The sequence below is a fragment of the Bombyx mori genome, chromosome 3, assembly GCF_030269925.1.
Source record: "Bombyx mori chromosome 3, ASM3026992v2".
In the NCBI taxonomy this organism is placed as follows: domain Eukaryota; kingdom Metazoa; phylum Arthropoda; class Insecta; order Lepidoptera; family Bombycidae; genus Bombyx; species Bombyx mori.
The window spans coordinates 3,017,177-3,038,580 of NC_085109.1; the positions used below are offsets into that span (position 1 = coordinate 3,017,177).

The 21,404-nt window shown below is 37.6% G+C and overlaps 1 protein-coding gene across 1 annotated transcript in view; it reads right to left on the reverse strand.

Moving 5' to 3' along the window:
* The window catches only part of LOC101736847 (chromosome transmission fidelity protein 18 homolog), a 51,646-nt gene that overhangs the window by 4,201 nt on the left and 26,041 nt on the right, over positions 1–21,404 (reverse strand). Inside the window, exon 15 of the mRNA XM_004926234.4 lies at positions 4,345–4,399. Within this exon, the coding sequence (XP_004926291.2) occupies positions 4,345–4,399 (55 nt within the window). The remainder of the gene's footprint in view (positions 1–4,344; positions 4,400–21,404) is intronic.

Genomic DNA, 21,404 nt, shown 5'->3' on the forward strand with positions numbered 1-21,404 from the left:
GTTTCGATAGCGTATTAATAATCAGAGCGTTATCACAACGAGAGAACTTTATTAGCGTTTGGCTTAATCAAACAGAGGAGTCGATTCCGCTCCCGGGAACAATTCATTTACGACGACGATACTACCCGGCTAACTCACGAATTAGTTCCGAACGTGTACCGACGAAGGAGTTACAACAACTATTTTAAATATACTTATTTTTTTGTACATCATACATCGGCTTATCATGTTTCATTGTTTTTTAAAACGAACCTTTGAAGTATATCAAAGAAAATGCTAACATGAAATATAGTTGGGAACCACTTTTTTTTTTCAATATAACCTTCTCTGATGTGAAAGGACAATAAGCGTACACAGGTTTCCGTCTCTGTCAGATAACCGAAAGGCTGATGGAGTACGAAGGGTCCGGGGGCATTAACAAAATAACAAACACTCACAATTACGAAGAACGAATCGGTTTCTGATTGAAAATACCTAGCCAGTCGTGAGCACTCGAAAACAAATTTCACGTTAGAGCTCTTAGCGAATAGAAGAAATCGGACAGAAACGCAAATTATGCTATGTGACTAACCCTATTCCTCTACTTGGATGAAATTTCGAAGATATGCTCACGACATTTTTTTTTTTTCTTTTTTTTTTCAACCTATGTTAATGGTTTTGGGAGACCATTTCAGCGTTACTTTAACAAGTAGGTGAGTTCACGTGGCTCAAACCTGACGTCGTTGCTAACACTAACCCAAGCAAGAGCAGTGCTTCGCAGAATCTACCATCGGATCGGAAACGCGACTCTCTGAGAAGATCCGGTGAGAAACTTAGTGAGTTGTGTCTGTGGGTTAATTTACTCGCCGAGCCCTTCGTCGCAAGCAACGGGTTCGACGAGAACGATGACCGGGTCACGACACCACTGTAGTGTCGCCGGACGGCCAAGTGTTAATAGATAGCTGGTGGTAGGACCTCTTGTGAGTCCGCACGGATAGGTACCACCACCCCGCCTATTTCAGTCGTGAAGCAGTAATGAGTTTCGGTTTGAAGGGCGGGGCAGCCGTTGTAACTATACTGAGACCTTAGAACTTATATTTCAAGGTGGATGGTGCATTTACGTTGTAGATATCTATGGGCTCCAGTTAAAAAAAAAGATAACGACTCATCGGTGGACCGAGTAATATTACAACTCCTTCATCATCTCCTTACATTCAAGACAGCTCATTAAAAACTAGCACAACTATCACAATCAAAGGTTTTGTCAGATTAGAATGCAGCTAATCTTTCACTCATGCTTTTCGAAAGGGAGAAGAGCGTAATTCAGTCGGTGGGGAAAGATTCACGTGGTAACATAGTTTAGGGATTTGAGAGCGATGGGGCATTAGTGTCATTAGTATCATTAAGCTTAGTGTTGGCCGATTCATTTTTAGAATTTCCTAGACGGCAGGGTACTTTGGAAGCAATGACTCTTGTACCACTATAGTTGAAACTTAATGTTTGTAGCATTCTAATTACGGCGTCTATGGTTTCGACAGCCACCCACAACATAAGGTTCACCCTGAAAAGGTGAAAATTACTCACATTAAATTCAATTGGATACACTAAAATCTTTTTTGCCAACGGTACTCAGTTGCAAAAACAATAACGCAAGTTGAGAGACGTCTCGAGCGAATTCCAGCTCAATCCCATTACAAATCGCGTTGAGATTATTAAACAGTCACCTTAACGAGAATCGTTGTGGGAGAGGGGAGGGGAGACCGGGAGAACGGGGGAGGGGCTACCGGTCGATGTTAACGATATGCTCGAATGATAAATGATAATTATGTGTTAATAATATAACTACATTTTAGTAGCTTTTATTACAAGGTGATTGAAAGTTAAATTACTTGAATGGGTACGCATGAAAGCTCCGCGGTAGACATAGGCATAATGATGCTATCTGCTCTGCGGGCTGCTTCTATCTTCAATATTTCATCACATATGATATCTTTCTTGGAGAGACGGATGGTCCGAATATTGCTGTTTGTAAGTTGCATACACTCGAGTTTATCATGAGAATGTTGTTAACGCGATTTAGGCATTTATCAAATATCTCCAATTCTATGATAGCATTTGAATGAGATATTAAATTGAGATTTAAAAAAATCGACCTAATTCTTATATTGGCAGCTAAAGACTTCTCTCTATTCGCGGATCTAATCGGTACATCGGTACATACGCATTGATAAAAAGGATTCCAATATTTAGGTATCCAACCAAATATCTATACTAATATTATAAAGAGGAAAGATTTGTTTGTTTGTTTGTTTCGAATAGGCTCCGAAACTATTGGACCGATTTGAAAAATTCTTTTTCCATTAGAAGCCGACATTGTCCCTGATGAAGATAGGCTACTTTTTTTTTTTTTTTTTTTTTTTTTCATGTGTGTTTTAATGTTTCCGAAGCGAAGCGAGGGCGGGTCGCTAGTCATTTATAAACACGTCGTAAATGGACTAATAGAAAAGTAAAATAGACCTTAATACAACTCTGCCTAAAGTATGTTGTTAAAAAAAAAAGGAACGTACCTCCTATAAACCCATTTATGTAAATTACCATTCCATATTAATGGTTTTTGTATTTCTGTATTCACGGCATATTTACAGAACACATACCCCGCGAATAAACTTTTACTTTTACAGCATTATTGTAAAGCTTTTTTTTATTACCCTTGTAGGCGAACGAGCATACGGTCCACCTGATGGTGATTGGTTACCGTCGCCCGTGAACTTCAGCAATGCCAGGGGTAGAGCCAAACCGGTCTGCCTACCGTTAAGTACTGTCCACAAGCCTCGTTTGAAGAAGGACTTATAATTTATTGTAAACTAGGTGACCCGGCAGACTTCGTAGTGCCTCAATCGATAAATAAAAGACCTAAACTTTTGTACAAAATAAACTTAAAACAAACAAAAGGAATCTGTCCGACGGGGGACAGACACATCAAAGGAAAAACAGAATTGTTCTTTTTATTTAATTGCGACCATTTTCATATTTATCTACCTTGTAAACCTTCTCAGGACTTCCACAAATAATTCAAGACCAAAATTATCCAAATCGGTCCAGCCGTTCTCGAGTGTTAACGAGACTAACGAACAGTATGGCGGTAGGACCTCTTGTGAGTCCGTACGGGTAGGTACCACCGCCCCGCCTATTTCTGCCGTGAAGCAATAATGCGTTTCGGTTTGAAAGGTGGGGCGGGCAGCCGTTGTAACTATACTGAGACCTTAGAACTTATATCTCAAGGTGTGTGGCGTATTTACGTTGTAGATGTCTATGGGTTCCAGTAACCACTTAACACCAGGTGGTCTGTGAGCTCGTCCAGACATCTAGGAATAAAAAAAAAAACAGCAATTCATTTTTTATACATAGACATAACGTATGACGCTGCCCGTACATAGCCGCATTCGTGAAGATTGGATGACGTTCCGAAATTAAAAACAATTTAGCGCGGGCCTATCGAGAGCCGCGGAGAGGGCCGGACTCAGGTGCGCTACAGAGGTTGTCGTTCAAATGGATATTAACAATCCATTCGCGCGGCGCTGTACCTAATTGAAAATAATAGGTTGGGTTACGACGACGCGACGCGACGCGTGATTATGGTTACGCGATAATGCGGCCCGCAGGGATACTCCTCCGAATCCCATTGAAATACATTTTAGAGGATCGCCAGTGAACTTTGCTAGTAGATTATTATAATGATTAGTGATTCGAGACGTTTACTTATTGAACTTTATTCGAGCTTAATCGATTTATTATCTATACCTATATTAATACGTGAAGCAAAAACTTTGTACCACTTTTTACGAAAATTGCGCAGACGGAGAAATATGAAAATTCCCACACTTATAGAGAACATAGAGAAGGGGTGCAGAATGCTAATTTTCTTTTTTGATTAAAAAATAAATCCATATTAATGTTAGTAACAGTGATTTCTTAAAAAATAATAGAATTTTTATACATAGAATTTTAAAATCTAGCAAAGTGATATATAAAATTAAAACTTATCGAACCAGTGTTACGACAAATTCTATAGGCATTTCCCATTTACTGAAGTCGTCGTGGCCTAAATGATAAGACGTTCGGTACATTCGTATCTTGTGATGCATCGGTGTTCGAATCCCGTATAATTCCGGTAACCACTTAACATCAGGTGAGCCGCGAGCTCGTCCACCCAACTAAGCAATAAAAAAAAATAAGTTAAATATTTTATTTTTTGTTGTGGCATAAGAATACTAAGAATACAACCTATATGAACACACATCACATCCACACAACGATTTGAAGGTTGTAATCAAATTTCTATTACAATAATTATTATGTTCTTACCTTGTCGCTTGACTTGTGACAGCGGAACTATACGACCGAAGAAGTCTTTGTGTACCTGAAACAAGAGAAAACACAAATCTTGTAACTTTTAGTCGCAGACTAGACGGTAACTATTTTACTGTGTGCACTCACTAATCAAAACCTTATTTCACATAACAATAAGAGCTGCTTTTTCGTATACGTTTTCGTGCTGAAAATCAAATTGGTAACATGTTACCGTAACGCGAATACAAAATTGAGCCTTAACTGCCGTGTTCTGAAGATCGAATTTTGTGTATACGTGCTGTATAATTACAGGCGTGAGTGTCGCGACGTGGTGGAGTGGTCTTTAAAGTCGATTGCGGCGAAACTACATCGTTAAAGCGACGCGACTCTGAGCGTAGAGTCGGCCACTTGCCGCACGGTATGGGTAAATGACTGCATTGTGTGTAAAATTATCTTTTTTCTTTCATTCCGTCGACTGACGGGTGAGCGAGCTCCCAGCCTATCTTATGTTCAGTGGTTATTGGAACCCAAACAAATAAGGACACGAATATCACTGCCTACCCACAGATATTACGTCTATTTGTCAATCGTATAGTTTACTACTACGTAACCCTAATTAACCCTTACAATGGGAACACATAACTATAATATCTTTACTGGTGGTAAAACCTCTTGTGAGTCCGCACGGGTAGGGTACCACCAACCCGCCTATTTCTGCCGTGAAGCAGTAATGCGTTTCGGTTTGAAGGGTGGGGCAGCAGTTGTAACTATACTGAGACCTTAGAACTTATATCTCAAGGTGGGTGGCGCATTTACGTTGTAGATGTCTATTGGCTCCAGTAACCACTTAACACCAGGTGGGCTGTGAGCTCGTCCACACATCTAAGCAATAAAAAAAATATATATATTTTGCGGCAGAAAAAGAGCAGGGTGGTTGGGACCTATACGCCGCAATCTTACAAAATACCATTTCATGAGCGAATAATTGCGCGTTTGCGAAATTGGCGGATTTGATTTTTATTGCACAATATTATTCCTTCATCATGGAAGTCTTCATTAGTACGTGTTTCATTATAAAAACTAGTACATGCCAGCTAGTACCAGCATAATTGCATCGCTCGATAAGATCAAGCCACGGATACTAAAACATTATAATATAACAAATTTAAATTTGAGATATTCTCCTGTGTTACAGATCGCAGACATATATTTACAAAAAATACTAAATACTGAATCGAACCCAGATCTCATAATAAACAAGTCCAACAAGATTAAAATAGCCGTAGTAAAATTGTAGCAAAACTTCGTAGCTCCGACCTGTGTCGTAGACTTACGTAGAGGTTCTACGCGTATTCGTAGGTCCGTAGCATGGCATGGGGTAGTATGAATAGTATATTTAGTAGGTATGGAGTTTACAATATCATACGATATGTTTATTTTTATAGATATTCTTTCACTGCTCATTAATTTTTATTTTATTTTATAAATTTACTAGGGTTTCCATAGTTCGATTATATATAGTTGGAGTATTTGCATTTTTAACTTAATCTGTTTACTCTCCAATATTTTTTATCTGTCCAAGGAGTATTTTTGGTTACCTACCTATACATCTATTCTATCTATATTCTATATCTATGTATACAGATTATTCATAGATATAGTAAATATATAGGTTTTATATATACATACTTTATATTAAGGTGTTTATATAAATATGTATATACAATTCAAGGAATAAGCACGAATCGTTAAAGTATTTCTCATTTAATGACATTTACAAACTTATAAAAACAAAATATAAATTTAAAGAACGATTTTTATGATTTATCAATCACAAACTCTTAGCTTACACATGTTACTACTTTGAAGAAGTATCACATAGATAAACATTATTAGCGGAACGGTGGGGCCAATCCCAAACCAATTACTAGTTTGTTACGCGACTGCGACCGAGATGGGATCGACAATAACACTCGACTCGATCGGTCTCGGACATAGGCGGTAGCGAGTTTAAGTTTTAGCCCGCATTATACATGAATATTCGTATATTTATCCCTTTCACTGTGAAAGCGTTTATTGCACAGTGAGCGTTATAAAGTGCTTCTTCAAACGAGGTATGCAGAGAGTAAGCAGACTCAGCGATAAATAGCTCTGATACTACTGACGTCCATAATCGACAGTAACCGATATAAAAATATAAAAAAATCATATACGGACTAAATGCTCTATAAATTATTTACCTTGGTGCATGGTGAATTATTTCACTGTCGTTAAGCCTTGTCCATAAAACATATTCATTAGATAGCGGTTTTAGTGACAAATCGTTCATTTTATTCACATTCAAAGCTCTCTTAAGCGTTTAGGTTTTGACGTTTTATAATTATCATTTAATTTGGTGAAAGCTGAATTATTGCTCTCACAAACCGTAATTCCATTCATTTATGACGTACTTCCACCAAGTCCATTCCCATTAATCAAAACAACAAAACATTAATCGTATTGTTAATTCGTCTCTGTTTCTCAACACTAAAGCCTTACCCTAACGTTATTCTATAGCAATATTTCCGATTACGCGGGCCGTCGCGGGCGTCGTCTGCGAATCGCGACACACGGCCGCATAAACACAATTTCGCGCTTATAAAAGTTATCTTGGTCGGGCGACATTACCTACCGTTACTTGTTTATACTGTGTCGTACGTATTGAAAAGTGTTCGTATATAAATTGGTGATTTGAAATATTTTTTATTGAGGGTGGTTAGTTTAACTTTTTTTTGGTTTTTTTTTGTTTGTTTTATCAGAGTTATTATGATTAAATAGATTATCTTATTTTAATCGCATTAAAGTTCAAGTTTAATGGCCATTAGGTGACAAGTCCCTTATAATAATAGATTTAGTTTTCCATATAAAAATAATAATTTCCAAGTTGCGTATCCTGCAAATAAATTTTAAATTGCCACAATCTGTTCGCAAGTCAACCGCTAGACGACAAATTTAAACACACTTGTCAAATATTTATAGCAATACAAATATTTCGCTTGGCGGATAACATTTTTCCGCTCGGCTGCACCCCTCCGGGGTGGTCGTGTGAGCGGGGGTGGGTATCGTATCGCCCCGCCCCGCCGCAAACAATACAATCAGAGCCAATCTGCCGCACAAATAGGAAAATAGAGTGCGCGACGAAACAGGCCCGCCGCAAGGCATGACGCAAATTATGTCGCACGAGGAACTTGGCAAGATTTGAGTGGAAACAGATTTTATTTAGTGGTAGCGTAACATTGTTTTGCATACAAAAGAATGAGAAAGGAATCCGATACACGAGTCATTTTGTTGCCAGTATAAGAAGAAAATTTACGTGGTGCTTTAGAACGTGTTCTAAAAAGTATTTGCTATTTATTTTGTGTCAGTTCCCAAATGAATTAAGAAATCGGGCTCATGTCTTGTGGATAGTGGCGATATTAACATTATTTCATCTGTCTACCCAAACATTCCCTCAATACTAAGCAGACCGTGAGTTTAATAACGTCTAAAAAAATGAATTAATGCATTTGCAATACTACTCGTGGGTGCCCTTCATCGTATACTACGAAATCAATTACACGTAGAATCCACCCCTGCAGTCATCTCAAGAACAGATCGCATGGCATCTCCGGCCGGATCGAGTGGAATCCTTGCAATTTTCCGTCGGTCATTTTTCATTGTTCCGAGTCGGGCAAAACCTTCGATACTTGTTATTTCTCACTCGTAAATACAATGCGCAGGGGGTAATATCTTCTATTTGAGCTTTCCGTTTATCGGGGACTTTAGCGAGATCTCATTTCTATTTTTAACAGTGTTTTCATGAGTTTAAATAGATTTGGAACACGGTATATGCAAAAATAATATTCAATATTTTCAATTTCATTTTTCACACGGAATTGACTTTAATTATTAAAAAAAATGCATAGCCGTGTATTATTTGATTACTTTTCTCCCTTTCACATATTTTGTCCTATAAAATTTAACTGGTGGTGATCTTTTGACGTACACAATTAATAATTAACTTATTGTTTTGTATCAAATACTAGAATCATTTGGTACTTCAAAATCTTTTAAATAAAATTAATATAATTCCTATTTACAACCCTTTCATAATTATCTTTGCCTCTATTGCTCTATATCTTTTTCTCTATTGCCAATATAGGCAGACGAGCTTACGGCGTGATGTTATGTTAGTCTGACGGTCACTCGTGGATATCAGTAAAGTAGAAGCTAACAGTGGCTGTTACCTATTCATGATCGAATAATATCTTCAATTCCTTTTCATCTAAAGCCTATTATACCTCTATTTCTCATACAATATTTTCTCGTTTCTTTAAAATCAAAGAACATCGATCAAATCCAATTAACATTGTCTTAGCAATTACAAATTATAATCAGAAAATCGCAATTAAACAAAAAACCATTGCATTACTTTTTATGCTAGATATTTTCATGATCTGTAACGTTTTTGATAATCTACTAAAGGCTCATTTTCTTTCTCATCAAGAACTTACCAAACAAAGAAACATAAATTACTGACGCTCTGAAAATAAATTACTCTGTGACGGAACTCTACTAATGACAGAAAATACAATACTCGGCTTGGAGTATTTAAACGCATGAAGCGTTTTAAACGGTCCGTCTTATGACCAACAGAAATCAAATTTAGATGCGAGACAAGAAAGTTCCAGTACATTCGATACGTTTCTTCCCATCAAACCGAAAACGTTTTTATCCCAGAAACGGAAATATATTTATCGGCAAATTGCCCATTCGTAACATAACAGCACTCGTATATCGTCGAACTCAACGTGCGTACGATATTTTATAAGGACGCCCATAGCCCGGCAAGGGATATGAGATTTTGCAATCCGTAACTATAAACAACTAAACAGATAAATTACTTTTATCGTTGTTGTATAATGAGAACAATTGTTTTAAACTTAACCATTAGATAGAAACTTTATAACCAATATTAAAATAAATGATAACTAAGTAACTGAGAACAAATCAGGCACGATAATTCGGCCCCAAATTAGGATTCCTTGTGTTACGGGTACTAGAAACTGACATACGAGGGCGGCACTGAAAATTTCGGGAATTAACGAAGAGACACAACATTACTATTTAAAAATGTATTTATTGCTTTTCGAAGTATTCTCCGCGAAATTTGACACATTTTTCCATACGATGGAACCAATCATTGAAGCAACCATTCCATTCGGAAGTTGAGGTCTCCAAAATGGGCGTTTTGTAGGCGTCCACAGCTTCTTCAGATGATGAAAATCTCTGTCCACGCAATTTATTCTTTATTTTAGGGAAAGTATAGAATTCATTAGGGCTTAGGTCGGGGCTGTACGGTGGATGGTCTAACAATTCTATGTTTTGCTTGCTCTAAAAACTCTTTTGTTCTGTGCGCGGTGTGAGAACTCGCATTGTCGTGATGGAGGATGATGCGGCGGTTGCAGTTCTCTTTACGGAGTTCAGAAACGACCTGTGGCAAACAAATGCTAGCATACCATTCTGCATTAACCGTTCTTTTTCCCTCAAGAGGAATAGTCGTAACATGGCCGGTTTTGGAGACAAACGTGGCCACCATTTTTTTTGGCCAAAAAAATGGTGGCCGTTCACGAACGTTCACGAACGAACAATTTTTGTTGGCTTTAACTCATTTTCGAACACCCAAACTCGTAACTGGTTTTATGTTTCGGGTTCGTACGCGTATATCCAGGATTCGTCACCTGATACAATGTTGTATACAGCATTTGAGGATCCTGCGTGGAATCTTTCGAGAGTTCTGACGCACCAAGTAACGCGAGCCGCTTTTTGCTCTTCACAGAGCGAATGCGGTATCCATCGGGAAAACAACTTTTTTACACCTAATTGTTCATGCAAGATTCAAGTATTTGACTCATGCCAATGTCTAAAGTTGTCTGAATTTCGCGGTATGTCACATGTCGATCTTCCTCAATCAGCTTACGCACAGCATCAATGTTTTCTTGGGTGACTGCAGTTTTTGGACGACCTTGACGGGGATCATCACTGAGCTTGACACGTCCACGTTGAAACTCGGCAAACCAGCGATAAATTGTGGTTTTGGATGGGGCTTCATCACCAAATGCAGAAATCATCCGGTCAACACACTGTTTTTGTGTTAAACCACTTCGAAAGTCATAATAAATCATCGCTCTTGAATTTTCTCGAGTCAACTCCATTTTCTCAACGACTAAACAAGTTTGACAAAACCTCGTGACAAGACCGAGAATCTTTTTTAAAATAAATAAATGGTATTCGATTTTTAAAACCAAGGAGTTTTCAATTAAAAAGATTTTAATATGACAGGAACAGTGGAAATATTCCATTCCCGATACTTTTAGTGCAGCCTAGGTACATACTTATATACGTCATACATATTGTTACGCGCTGGAGTTCGGGATAAATATTCTACCGAAGTATAAATTGAAACTGTATTAGTACTTAGAGCACTTAACACTTCACAAGCACTTTAAAATTCTAAATTCGCTTCTTCCGCTTCGCTTCAGGTGATCCGTTCGCTGTTTCCCTTCGAGTAGTACCGATTATTAACTGCCATCTCTGCAACGCTTTTGTAGTCGAGACGACATCACCAAATTTATCGAGAACATTCTGAGTAAGTCGAGTAGCTTCGATGTGTGTTTCCGCTATCTGACAATAGATGGCGTTGTACTTCTCTACCTTTCTCAACGTTACGAGTTCCTTTGAGGGTCGTTTCGGCCGAATAGCTGAATAACCGGTGTCACAATATATATGTATATAGATAACAAATACACCCAGACAAGGAGCAAAAAAAACCTGTTTATTACACGAATGTTTGCACGATCGAGTCAGTCATTAAAAAGGTTCTTGCTTAAAATGCTTGTTACCTATAATGAGTTAGAGTGGACCGGAGGGTAGACAGATTTATCTGCTTTTAATATCCTACCCACAATATTCAGTGTAACCGCACGCACGGGAACCACATTAAACAAAAAAAAAACTGGTATAAATCCGTTAGCAATAGTCTCTATAATGAGAATAATAACTGAATATTAATTATTTGGGCCGATTTATGGGTAAACGGTAACATAAGGAGGGGGTGTTCTAAGAAGGCTCGAATGAACTTTGTGAAAGAGGATAAGTGAGATAAGGCCGTGAGTGCAGTAATGATGCATAATAGGCCTAAATGGAAATGGACGATTCTGCCTATTGTAAACGCGAAGCAGTCTCAACCTTAATGGTTTGACGAAACGGCATTTATACAATATAATTCAGACATCATCATTACGTTAAGATTGTGACATTGTTCTTAAAACTTTTTTACGCTCAGGCAATATTTATCGTAATGTAACGTCGTCTGTGTACTAAAATTCACAGATCAGAAAGAAAAAAAAAACGATAGAAAAACAATCATCACAATTTACCATAAACACACAAACGCTACATACTACAAACGAATCAAACGAAATCATACCGCAAAAGGTCACTAAAGCACTTAAATACAACTTCTCTTTAAAAGCGAATGAACCTCTTAAACAAAATCGATATTATATCATCCGATATTGGGAGTAATAAAAGCAATCATAAATATATCATGGTTCGGGTCAAAGTATAGAAGAATAGTGACGGGCCAGGGATGACCAGCCTCTATACTTCCATACACGATTTACTAAAATACGGAATTACGAAGCTAAGACGATAAGTTGTGCTATACATACATTGCTGGGTCTTAATTTTTTTTTTTAAACTAATTCCACCAGAGTATTCTAAGCCATACATCCAGAGTAAGAACAAATAAATAAATGGTAAAACGAAGTGTGAAATTCAATTAGGTATCAAACCTATCTTCTACGGCTGCATGATTACAAGACACATTGCATGATACACATTTTTAAATACCAAAAAGAAAAAACTATACCCACTTTTTTTTTAAGAATTACTTTTATAAAACCAAAAGTCATAAACGATCCGAGGCTGGCGATGCTGCGAACGTGCTGAAGATTGGCCATCCCTGCGCCACGTTATATAAAAGTATAACCGAAAGGTTCGCACGGATGAAAGGAAACATATTATATGTTGTGTTTCCTTTTGTTTTGTTTGTCAATACAATGTTTGTAATGGACTACGGTTTATGGACCGTGATTAATGTGCCGTAAGATATTGAAACGAAATATGGTTTTTTTAAGACGTTTTTTATTGCACGATATTATATTCCGGCCACCGGTTCCCGCATCTATTACTCTTTTTTTTTGGGCCGAGGTCTGTGGCTCCTACGAGGTTCTCGCGCTATGTGGGACGCGATTGCCTAAGACAGCAAAGACGGGACCGAAAATGTTAAAGGCCCACCCACTAAACGACTGTCGTGTACACGTGCTCGATGTCAGATTCAACACTACAAGTGGACTCCTAACTTTCCTCTAGGACGCTCGGCCTGTTACCTGTCTGGTCGCCGGCAGCGTGTTCGCATCGAAGATAATTTTTCTTCGTGGTGTGACACATGCGTGGGTGTTCCGCAGGGTGGCGTTTTATCTCCATTGCTCTTCGCGATATATATTAATTCTGTCTCCAACCATCTCATTTCCTCCTACCACTTGTATGCAGACGATCTCCAGCTTTATACGCAAGCCCCGGTGGAAGAATTGCCTCTTGCTTGCACCAAAGTAAATAATGACTTACTTAGTATAACAAATTGGAGTAAATCTTATGGGCTGCAAGTAAATCCGACAAAAACTCAGGTCATTATTGTCGGTGCACCTAGAAGGCTTGCGACAGTTGATTGGACGCGAATTCCCCCAATTTCAATTGATGGAGTTCAAATACCAGTAAGTGATAAGGTGAGAAACTTGGGTATCTTTGTAGATAGGCATATGTCATGGGATGCACAAATTAAAGAAACTTGTCGAAAGATTTATGCGGCTGCAGGATCCTTAAGACGTCTGCGAAATTTTCTCCCTACTGCCACCAAGACTGCGCTTGCACAATCTCTTCTTCTCCCCATCCTTGATTATGCTGATGTTAGCTATCTCGATCTCACCGAAGCACAATTAAATAAACTAGAGCGTCTTCAAAATTTCTGTTTAAGATTTATATTTGGCTTACGAAAATATGATCACGTCTCAGAATTTCGCGCTAAGCTCAAGTGGCTGCCAATTCGCCTTCGTCGGAATGCTCATATTCTTTCTTTGCTCTATACTGTTCTATTTAATCCTTCTTCTCCTTCTTATCTCAAAAGACGCTTTGAGTTTATCCGTGATACACATACCATATCCCTGAGATCAACGGACAACATGCAACTAATGATGCCAGTGCATTCGACAAGGTTCTACGATCATTCCTTTACTGTTCAAGCTATTCGTTTGTGGAATGCTCTCCCGGTACGTATACGACATGTTGAAACATTAAATTCGTTCAAACGCCTCATTAAGGAACATTTTTTAAATATTAGTCGACCGATTTAATATGTGAAAAGGTAGATTTCTGAAATTGGTATCTACTTAAATTGTATATGTTTCAAAGGTATTTTAAGTATCTTTTATATGTAAATTGCTTATCCTTATTTATGTGTAAAGAAGCAAAATTTAAATTTAATTTTTATTTATTTTTTATTTTTAATAATAATAATTATATTATAATACTTTGTATTAATTGTATATATATTTACGGAGATATATATGTGTATATGTGTGTGTACATATACGTATATGTATTTCACTGGAATGGTACACCGCGCGTAGTTCGTTTCCAAATGATTCTTGTCCACCTGATGGTTGTCTGGAAGAGATCGCTCTTAGCGATAAGACCGCCAATTGTACTTTTTTGTTTTAATGCATCGCACTGTTTATTTGTTTTTTGGTGTACAAAAAGAATACTCTCTCTCTCTCTCTCTCTCTCTCTCTCTCGGCTAATGAGTTGTCAACAATCGCTAGATGGGGCCGCAGATGTCTCGGAATATCCTGTTGAACCAAATCCAGCCGGGTCGAGCGCTTTTTTTCCTACCTATGCTGATAGCATTCATTTATGCTGATTTATATTGATTGAGCTATGCTGATAGCTGTTATTTCAGCTTTACCCTAACGTGTAAGTGAGCTCTCGCGGCTCAAACCGGAGGTATTGCTAATACTGGTCCTAGCAAGAGCAGTGCTTCGTAGAATTTACCATCGGATAGGAAACGCGACCCACTGAGAAGATGTAGCGAGAAACTCAATGGGCTGCATCTATGGGTTAATTTATTCGCCGAGCCTTTCGTCGCGAGCGACGTTGACCGGTGCTTGAGGTACCTAAAAGCACCGTTAATGGGAGCTTCCGTATCCGTAATGACGTATTTAGGGCGACGTCGACTGTTTACCATTCTGTCCACAGGATCGGGTATGGTCGGAGCGCGATACACCGACAATCGGTCGCTTTTCTATCATGCAGCGCGCTAGAGTGCTGATAGCGGGCCGCGTCTCTACTTACCTATACGACTCCTATAATTCTAGTATAGACAAGATCTACAGGACCATACGAAAATACTGAACAATTATATTCGGGAACGATTGAGTTTACGATGAACCGAATTAGGAGATATTAGCGGGCGTACGAATTTACATTCAAACTTCATCGGATGTTCGTATATCAGTGTCTGGTTCCCATACTATAGACAATCCTAAGGTAAGGTGACTCGTCATGTGCGATTTGTCCGGATTTTCTATTTATTAATTAGGTGCGCCCGCGACTTTGTCTGCGTAAACTTTACAGTAGCTTGGATATGCATTTTTATATTAAGCCATGTTACATAACCATAGCGCCATACAGAAAACAACAACGCCATCTATTGAATAGCAGTGTAGGCGTGTTAGTAAATTATCAACTTTGATTTTTTTTATTAAATGCAGATATTATTATTTTTTGTTTTTAATTTAGACCATTCAAACTTAAATTTTTCTTTAAAGACACATTCGTATGTGTGTGTATGTTTCTATCACTGTGCTTGTGTTGTATGTACAATTTTTTAAGCTCGAAAGCTCTTATTAGTAAACGTGATACAACTTAATTGATTTAAGACTTGCGAATAATACAAGTATATTATTATAGTCTTATCAATTTTAAGTGAATAAAGAGGTTAAGTAACAAGAGAATTCACGAAGCTAAACAGAAAGCTTTCAAGTAAATTACATTGATCGAGAAACGATTTGTTACTTCGCGTAACAAAATTGTGAAATTATCGGGATTCCCCGCGGGCGTGGGCTGATCGATCGAGTATAACTGTCAATACGCAAATTAAAAAAAAAACGAAAATAGCCAACCGCATTTTAAAGACAAAAAATAATTATAATACAGTCAAACCTGGGTAAGTGAGAACTGGATAAGTGAGAAAACTCTATAAGTGAGAGTAATAGCCAGGACCCGTCATTTTAAGCTCCCAAAACCTCTATTAGTGAGAAACAGAAACCTCTGTAAGAGAGAGTCGTTTTTCCCTCATGGACCTCCATAAGTGAGACAGCTACTTAACTATACCTCTATAAGCGACAGTCGAGCTTTATTTATTTATATTATTTAGGAGGAACAAATGAAAAACAAATTACAAATTGAACATCTGCTATTTTATGACTCATTCTTAACTTTCGTGGAATTTCCTACCATTGTTTTTTGTAATGTTTTCTCGTCAATATTGAATATTCTATTTCGTGGAACTAAATAACGTTGTTATTTTATCGTATGCTTTTCGAATGGACACGTGTGCTTGTGTACCGTCCTGTTTGTCGAACTTACTCAGTTTATCGTTAATAAATTGCGAAGGAAAGTTCTGTTCTGCATCATGTCAAAACGGAAAATTAAAGTACTGTCATTAAGTGATAAACTTAAAATAATTAATGCGTTTGAATCCGGAAAATCGCGAAATGAAGTTCAGAGGGTGCATTAAGGAGAAACTCGGGTTAGTAAGAAACCTCTATAAGCGAGAATAAGATTATGCTCCCTTGAACTCTCGCTTATCCAGGTTTGACTGTATATATCTACGTCACAAGGACAACGCCATAGACTTTTATTTATTTATTAGTTTGACCTCTATATATGTACCTATATAGGTAGAGGGGGAAGAGGTCGACCGAAGAAGACCCGGATAGTGAGTGAATGTCGGTATGAGAGACAAAAGAGTGAGTGTTGAGATGACGACTGATAGAAGAGAATGGAAGAGAAAAATTCGCTGTGCCGACCCCACCCACCTAGTGGGATAAGGTGGAGAAAAAGAAGATGAAGAAATAATATACTTGTTATAATAAACTAGTATACTTGTTATAATACCCTAATAAAAAATGAATACTTATTATGAATGTTGAAAGGGTAGTTAAGCCTGCTTAATTGAGATTTTACTTCATGGCACAAGAAAGTGGTGATTATTGTGATAACGTCTACGGGTTTTTAAACCACTGAATCCTATAGATAGGCCGTAGCCTACATCAATGCATGTAGTTCAAGACATATCCTTGATGAACAATTCTGCGGCATAAATTGTTATATGTTATCTCATATTTATATATTTTATATAGATTAAAAATAAACAAAAGTTTATTTATAATCTGTAACAATAAAACCGCTTTTGCTATTATCCAATCAAACAAAAGAAGTATGCTTCGCAAACAGATCCCAATTAAGCTCTATATTTATAAAGAGCCCAAAGCGTTATCCTGGCCACTGTGTTAATATTTACAATGATTCGTGGTTTTAACAATTTGTTTGTTTTAATTTGATACCACATGTTTTAAAAAGATAATATGATCACATTTCAATATTGAATAGTTTTCATATATTTTAAAAATAAAACTATGTCTTAACAAACCTTGAGAGGCTATTATTTCAGCTTCTCCTTGACGTGTAGGTGAGCTCACGGGGCTCAAACCGGGAGTGTTGTTAACACTGGCCCTAGCAAGAGCAGTGCTTCGCAGAATCTACCATCGGATCGGAAACGCGACCTACTGAGACGATTCGGTGAGAAACTCAGTGGGCTGTGTCTATGGGTTAATTCACTCGTCGAACCCGTCGCTTGCGACGAAAGGATCGAGGACGGTGACCGGTGCTTGTGGTACCTAAAAGCACCGTTAACGGATCGGGCGGATCCGTAATGACGTGCTTAGGGCGACGTCGACTGTTTACCATTCGGTCCACAGGATCGGGTATGGAAAACTATCACAGAACATCATGGAATTTTCTCTAAAACATTCTTAATTGGCGAAGTACATGTTGTGAACCAAAAAAAAAACTATGCTTTATATCGCTACGAAACAACCGAGCGAAATAAAAACCTAATTCACAGCGAGAACGTCACAAAGACAAATACCCTAATAAAATATTCAAATGCCCTAACCGAGAATAAAGAAGGCAAGTAACCGACGTTGGCTCAGACGTAACGTCTCAGTCAACGGGATAAAGCCAATAAAACCGTTTATTATCCCATTTCACCCCCCACCCTTGAATATATTTGTGCTCCTAATACGTTGCTTAACTGGTCTCACTGACGCGTATCAGAACGGGTGCGACGTTGTGGCGCCAAAGTATAAACAAAAACGCCGCGAGCGAAACACATGCCGCGTTCTCTATTCAAATATTAAAAAAAAAAAATTACACGCATGTTTAATTTTCAAACCGCATTATTGGAACAAATTCAAATTTAGAAGTGCGCTTTATTCGGGGCTCGGTACATATCCGCTTGTTCGGAATAAATTTAATCGGAGTCATTATAATGACAAGATTAGTTACAATGGAACGAGGCGTGATCGGAAAATTGGGACTGTAATCTATATATATAAAAATGAATTGCCGTTCGTTAGTCTCGCTAAAACTCGAGAACGGCTGGACCGATTTGGCTAATTTTGGTCTTGAATTATTTGTGGAAGTCCAGAGAAGGTTTAAAAGGTAAATAAATATGAAAATTCTCGGAATTCAATAAAAATTGTTTTTCCTATCGGACGGATTCCTTTTGTTTGTTTTAAGTTTATATTATACAAAAGTTTATATCTTTTATTTATTGATTGAGGTACTACGAAGTCTGCCGGGTCAGCTAGTAAAAAATATATATTAAATATTTTATTGTTTTTTTATTGCCCTTATCGGCAGACGAGCATACGGCCCTGATGGTGAGTGGTTACCGTTGCCCATGGACTTCAGCAATGCCAAGGGCAGAGCCAAGCCGCTGCCTACCGTTATGTGTTTAAGGAATAATTTAATGCATTCCACTAAGCGAGGTTATACTAGTATGTAGCGTTTTTGTGTTGGATTTTTTAAATTAAGTTTTGTGGTTTTGATTATCCGTATAATAAGTAAAGGTAGCCTGGTCTTTTTTTGATATTTTATAGTTCATAAATTTAAGTAAATGTATAATAGGACATTTAAATTTTTTAAGAGACATGTTTTTTCAAACTTATTTTTTTTACTCTCGGTCAACATTTATTTAAGTGGGTTGTATCACACTGACAATATAAGATAATATGTTAAAACAATGATCAATGAATTAAACTAATAATATAGATTGAGCCTTAATTGGCGCTTTAACTCATAAGGATTAAAATAAAACAATCGTTCGATATTAGTACAACCACATATTCTGAACTCATTTTAACTCAAAATAACCTGGCAACAACTACATTGATCCAATTTTCTCCGACAAAGGGGTTGCCAGCGTAAAAAAAACTAGCTAACAAGCCGCGGTGCGCCCGCGGCTCTCTAATTCAAAATTCGCTACGGCCGCCGAGGGATCGCGTTCTAAATTCAAATTCCAACATGTTGGCAACGCCAAACCCAAACCCAAACGCTTTCAGAAAATGAAATCCTTATTTTTAAATTTTATTTCGTTTTATTGGCAGCAATTGTACAAAGAAGTGGTATGTTATATTATTATATTGTTATTCCTTTATTACATTACTGTATTAAAGTATCGGAATATTGATTATTGTACATTTTATCATTTATTACATCTCTGTGGCGTAGGATGATTACGGAAGCCGATAGCCATTATCACAATACCGCCGCCCATCTTGAAACTTAAGGTCGAAGTCACATTTTTATCGTACAATGGCTGTCATATCTTTAAAACTAAAACTCATGATCGCTTCGCGGCAGATTTAAACGTGTGAGATGTACGTAGGTCCATAGACCGTTATTTGGTCACACCGACGGCTACGTGACCGGCTACGAGATCTTTTGCCATCTAGTTTACACGCAACATATCCACTAATTAATACAATGAAAACGCGAACACTTTCGAATACATCAATTAATCGCTAAATGTACTATAAAATCTGAAAACTAGAGCTATAATAAGTAAATCAATCAAATCATCTGTGTCAAAATTTTTGACCTACAGTGTGGCCATGCAAAAAATACATCATTTATTTCATAAAATGTTTTCCTCGCAAGTATTAAATATTACAAACTAGCTGACCCGGCAGACTTCGTAGTGCCTCAATCGATAAATAAAAGACCTAAACTTTTGTATAAAATAAACTTAAAACCAACAAAAGGAATAACTCGAGACCAAAATTAGCCAAATCGGTCCTGCTGTTCTCGAGTTTTAGCGAGACTAACGAACAGCAATTCATTTTTATATATATAGATAGAAGATAGATAATTTAGGCTACGTACCTAATTGTCACATCACTACTAGTTAGCCATCACCGCGTAGAGGCTTTAAGATAATCCACACGACAAATGATGTATGATCCCGTTCCTGGGTTCGGACGCGGATAAATCTCACCCTAACTAAATAACCCTTGATATAAGTTCGGTAAGAGCGAGAATATGACTTTTGTATAAAGCTTCATTTATTCATCGATTTTCATGAGTTCAATGCTATTTTTTTTAAAGCAGTTTTTTTATGAGATAAGCCACTCATACGGCCCATACATGCCAAGCCGCAATCTACTTAAACTACAGCTTGCGCTAGAATTGATTAAAGCAAGCCTCATTTAAAAAAATTATGATCAGATATTATCTCCATGCAGTCTTTGTGTGGGTTATCGAAAACCAACAACTCGGTAAAGATTGTCAATGTTTTATTTTTCCCTTGTAGACAGACGAGCATACAGCCCACCTGATGGTGAGCGGTTACCGTCGTCCATGGACTACAGCAATGCCAGGCCGAGCCAAGCCGCTGCCTAACGTTACGAAACACCAGCTTTTTAACGACATTGAAAACGAAAAAATATGAATCGAAGATAATGAAGGAGCTCGATAGGACTATCTCAGTGCCATTTTCTCTTCGTTAAAAGAGTTAAAAGTAAGTAAATGACTTACTTTCAAAATAATAATCAGTTAGGTACGGGGTTTAAGTGTTCTTCACATTACCCTAATATGAGAAACGGAAACGTGATACATTTTTATTATTTAAAAAAAAAAAAAACTGTTCGTCCATTAACAAAACCGAGAAAAAGTACTTGACTTTGGCTCGTAATAAAAGCAATAAGAATATAACGCGGAAAGAGTGCCCGTATAATGCGTCGGGTAAACGAATATGCGGGGAAATTGCCCTAAGAATGAGGCAGATGCGATTGCTTGCCAGTGTTGCCAGGTGTAAATATTTGTATGTTTTTAGAGATAATCATGAGTATGATGGATAAGATAAATGTAAAAATTATTTTAAAAGAGAAGCAGTTATAGGATTTTATTTTATCAACGGTTCAGTATGATACAAAAAATCTTCAGATTTTCAAATTAATTTATAAATAATTAATTTATTTCTATTATTCACTAAAGCTTAACATCCTTTGGAATGATATTTGCATGTCTTCATTTATATTAAATGATATTCTTTACATTTTGCAAACGTAGAATAACATTATTATTTTTTCCAAGAAATGACAATCATTCAGTCAATATTACGACTAGCAACCCCAGTTTAGCCCGGAGGCCGGATACTGGCAATCATCAATCTACCCCCCCGGCCCGGGTCGCTCGTAAATCACGCGTACAATGGCCCGAGGAAGTTCTTAAGAAGAAAAACTATAGGTTATATCCTTCCGGGGCAGCGGCCAATCGGAAGCCGGCGTGCCCCCAACCCTCAGAAGGGTTGC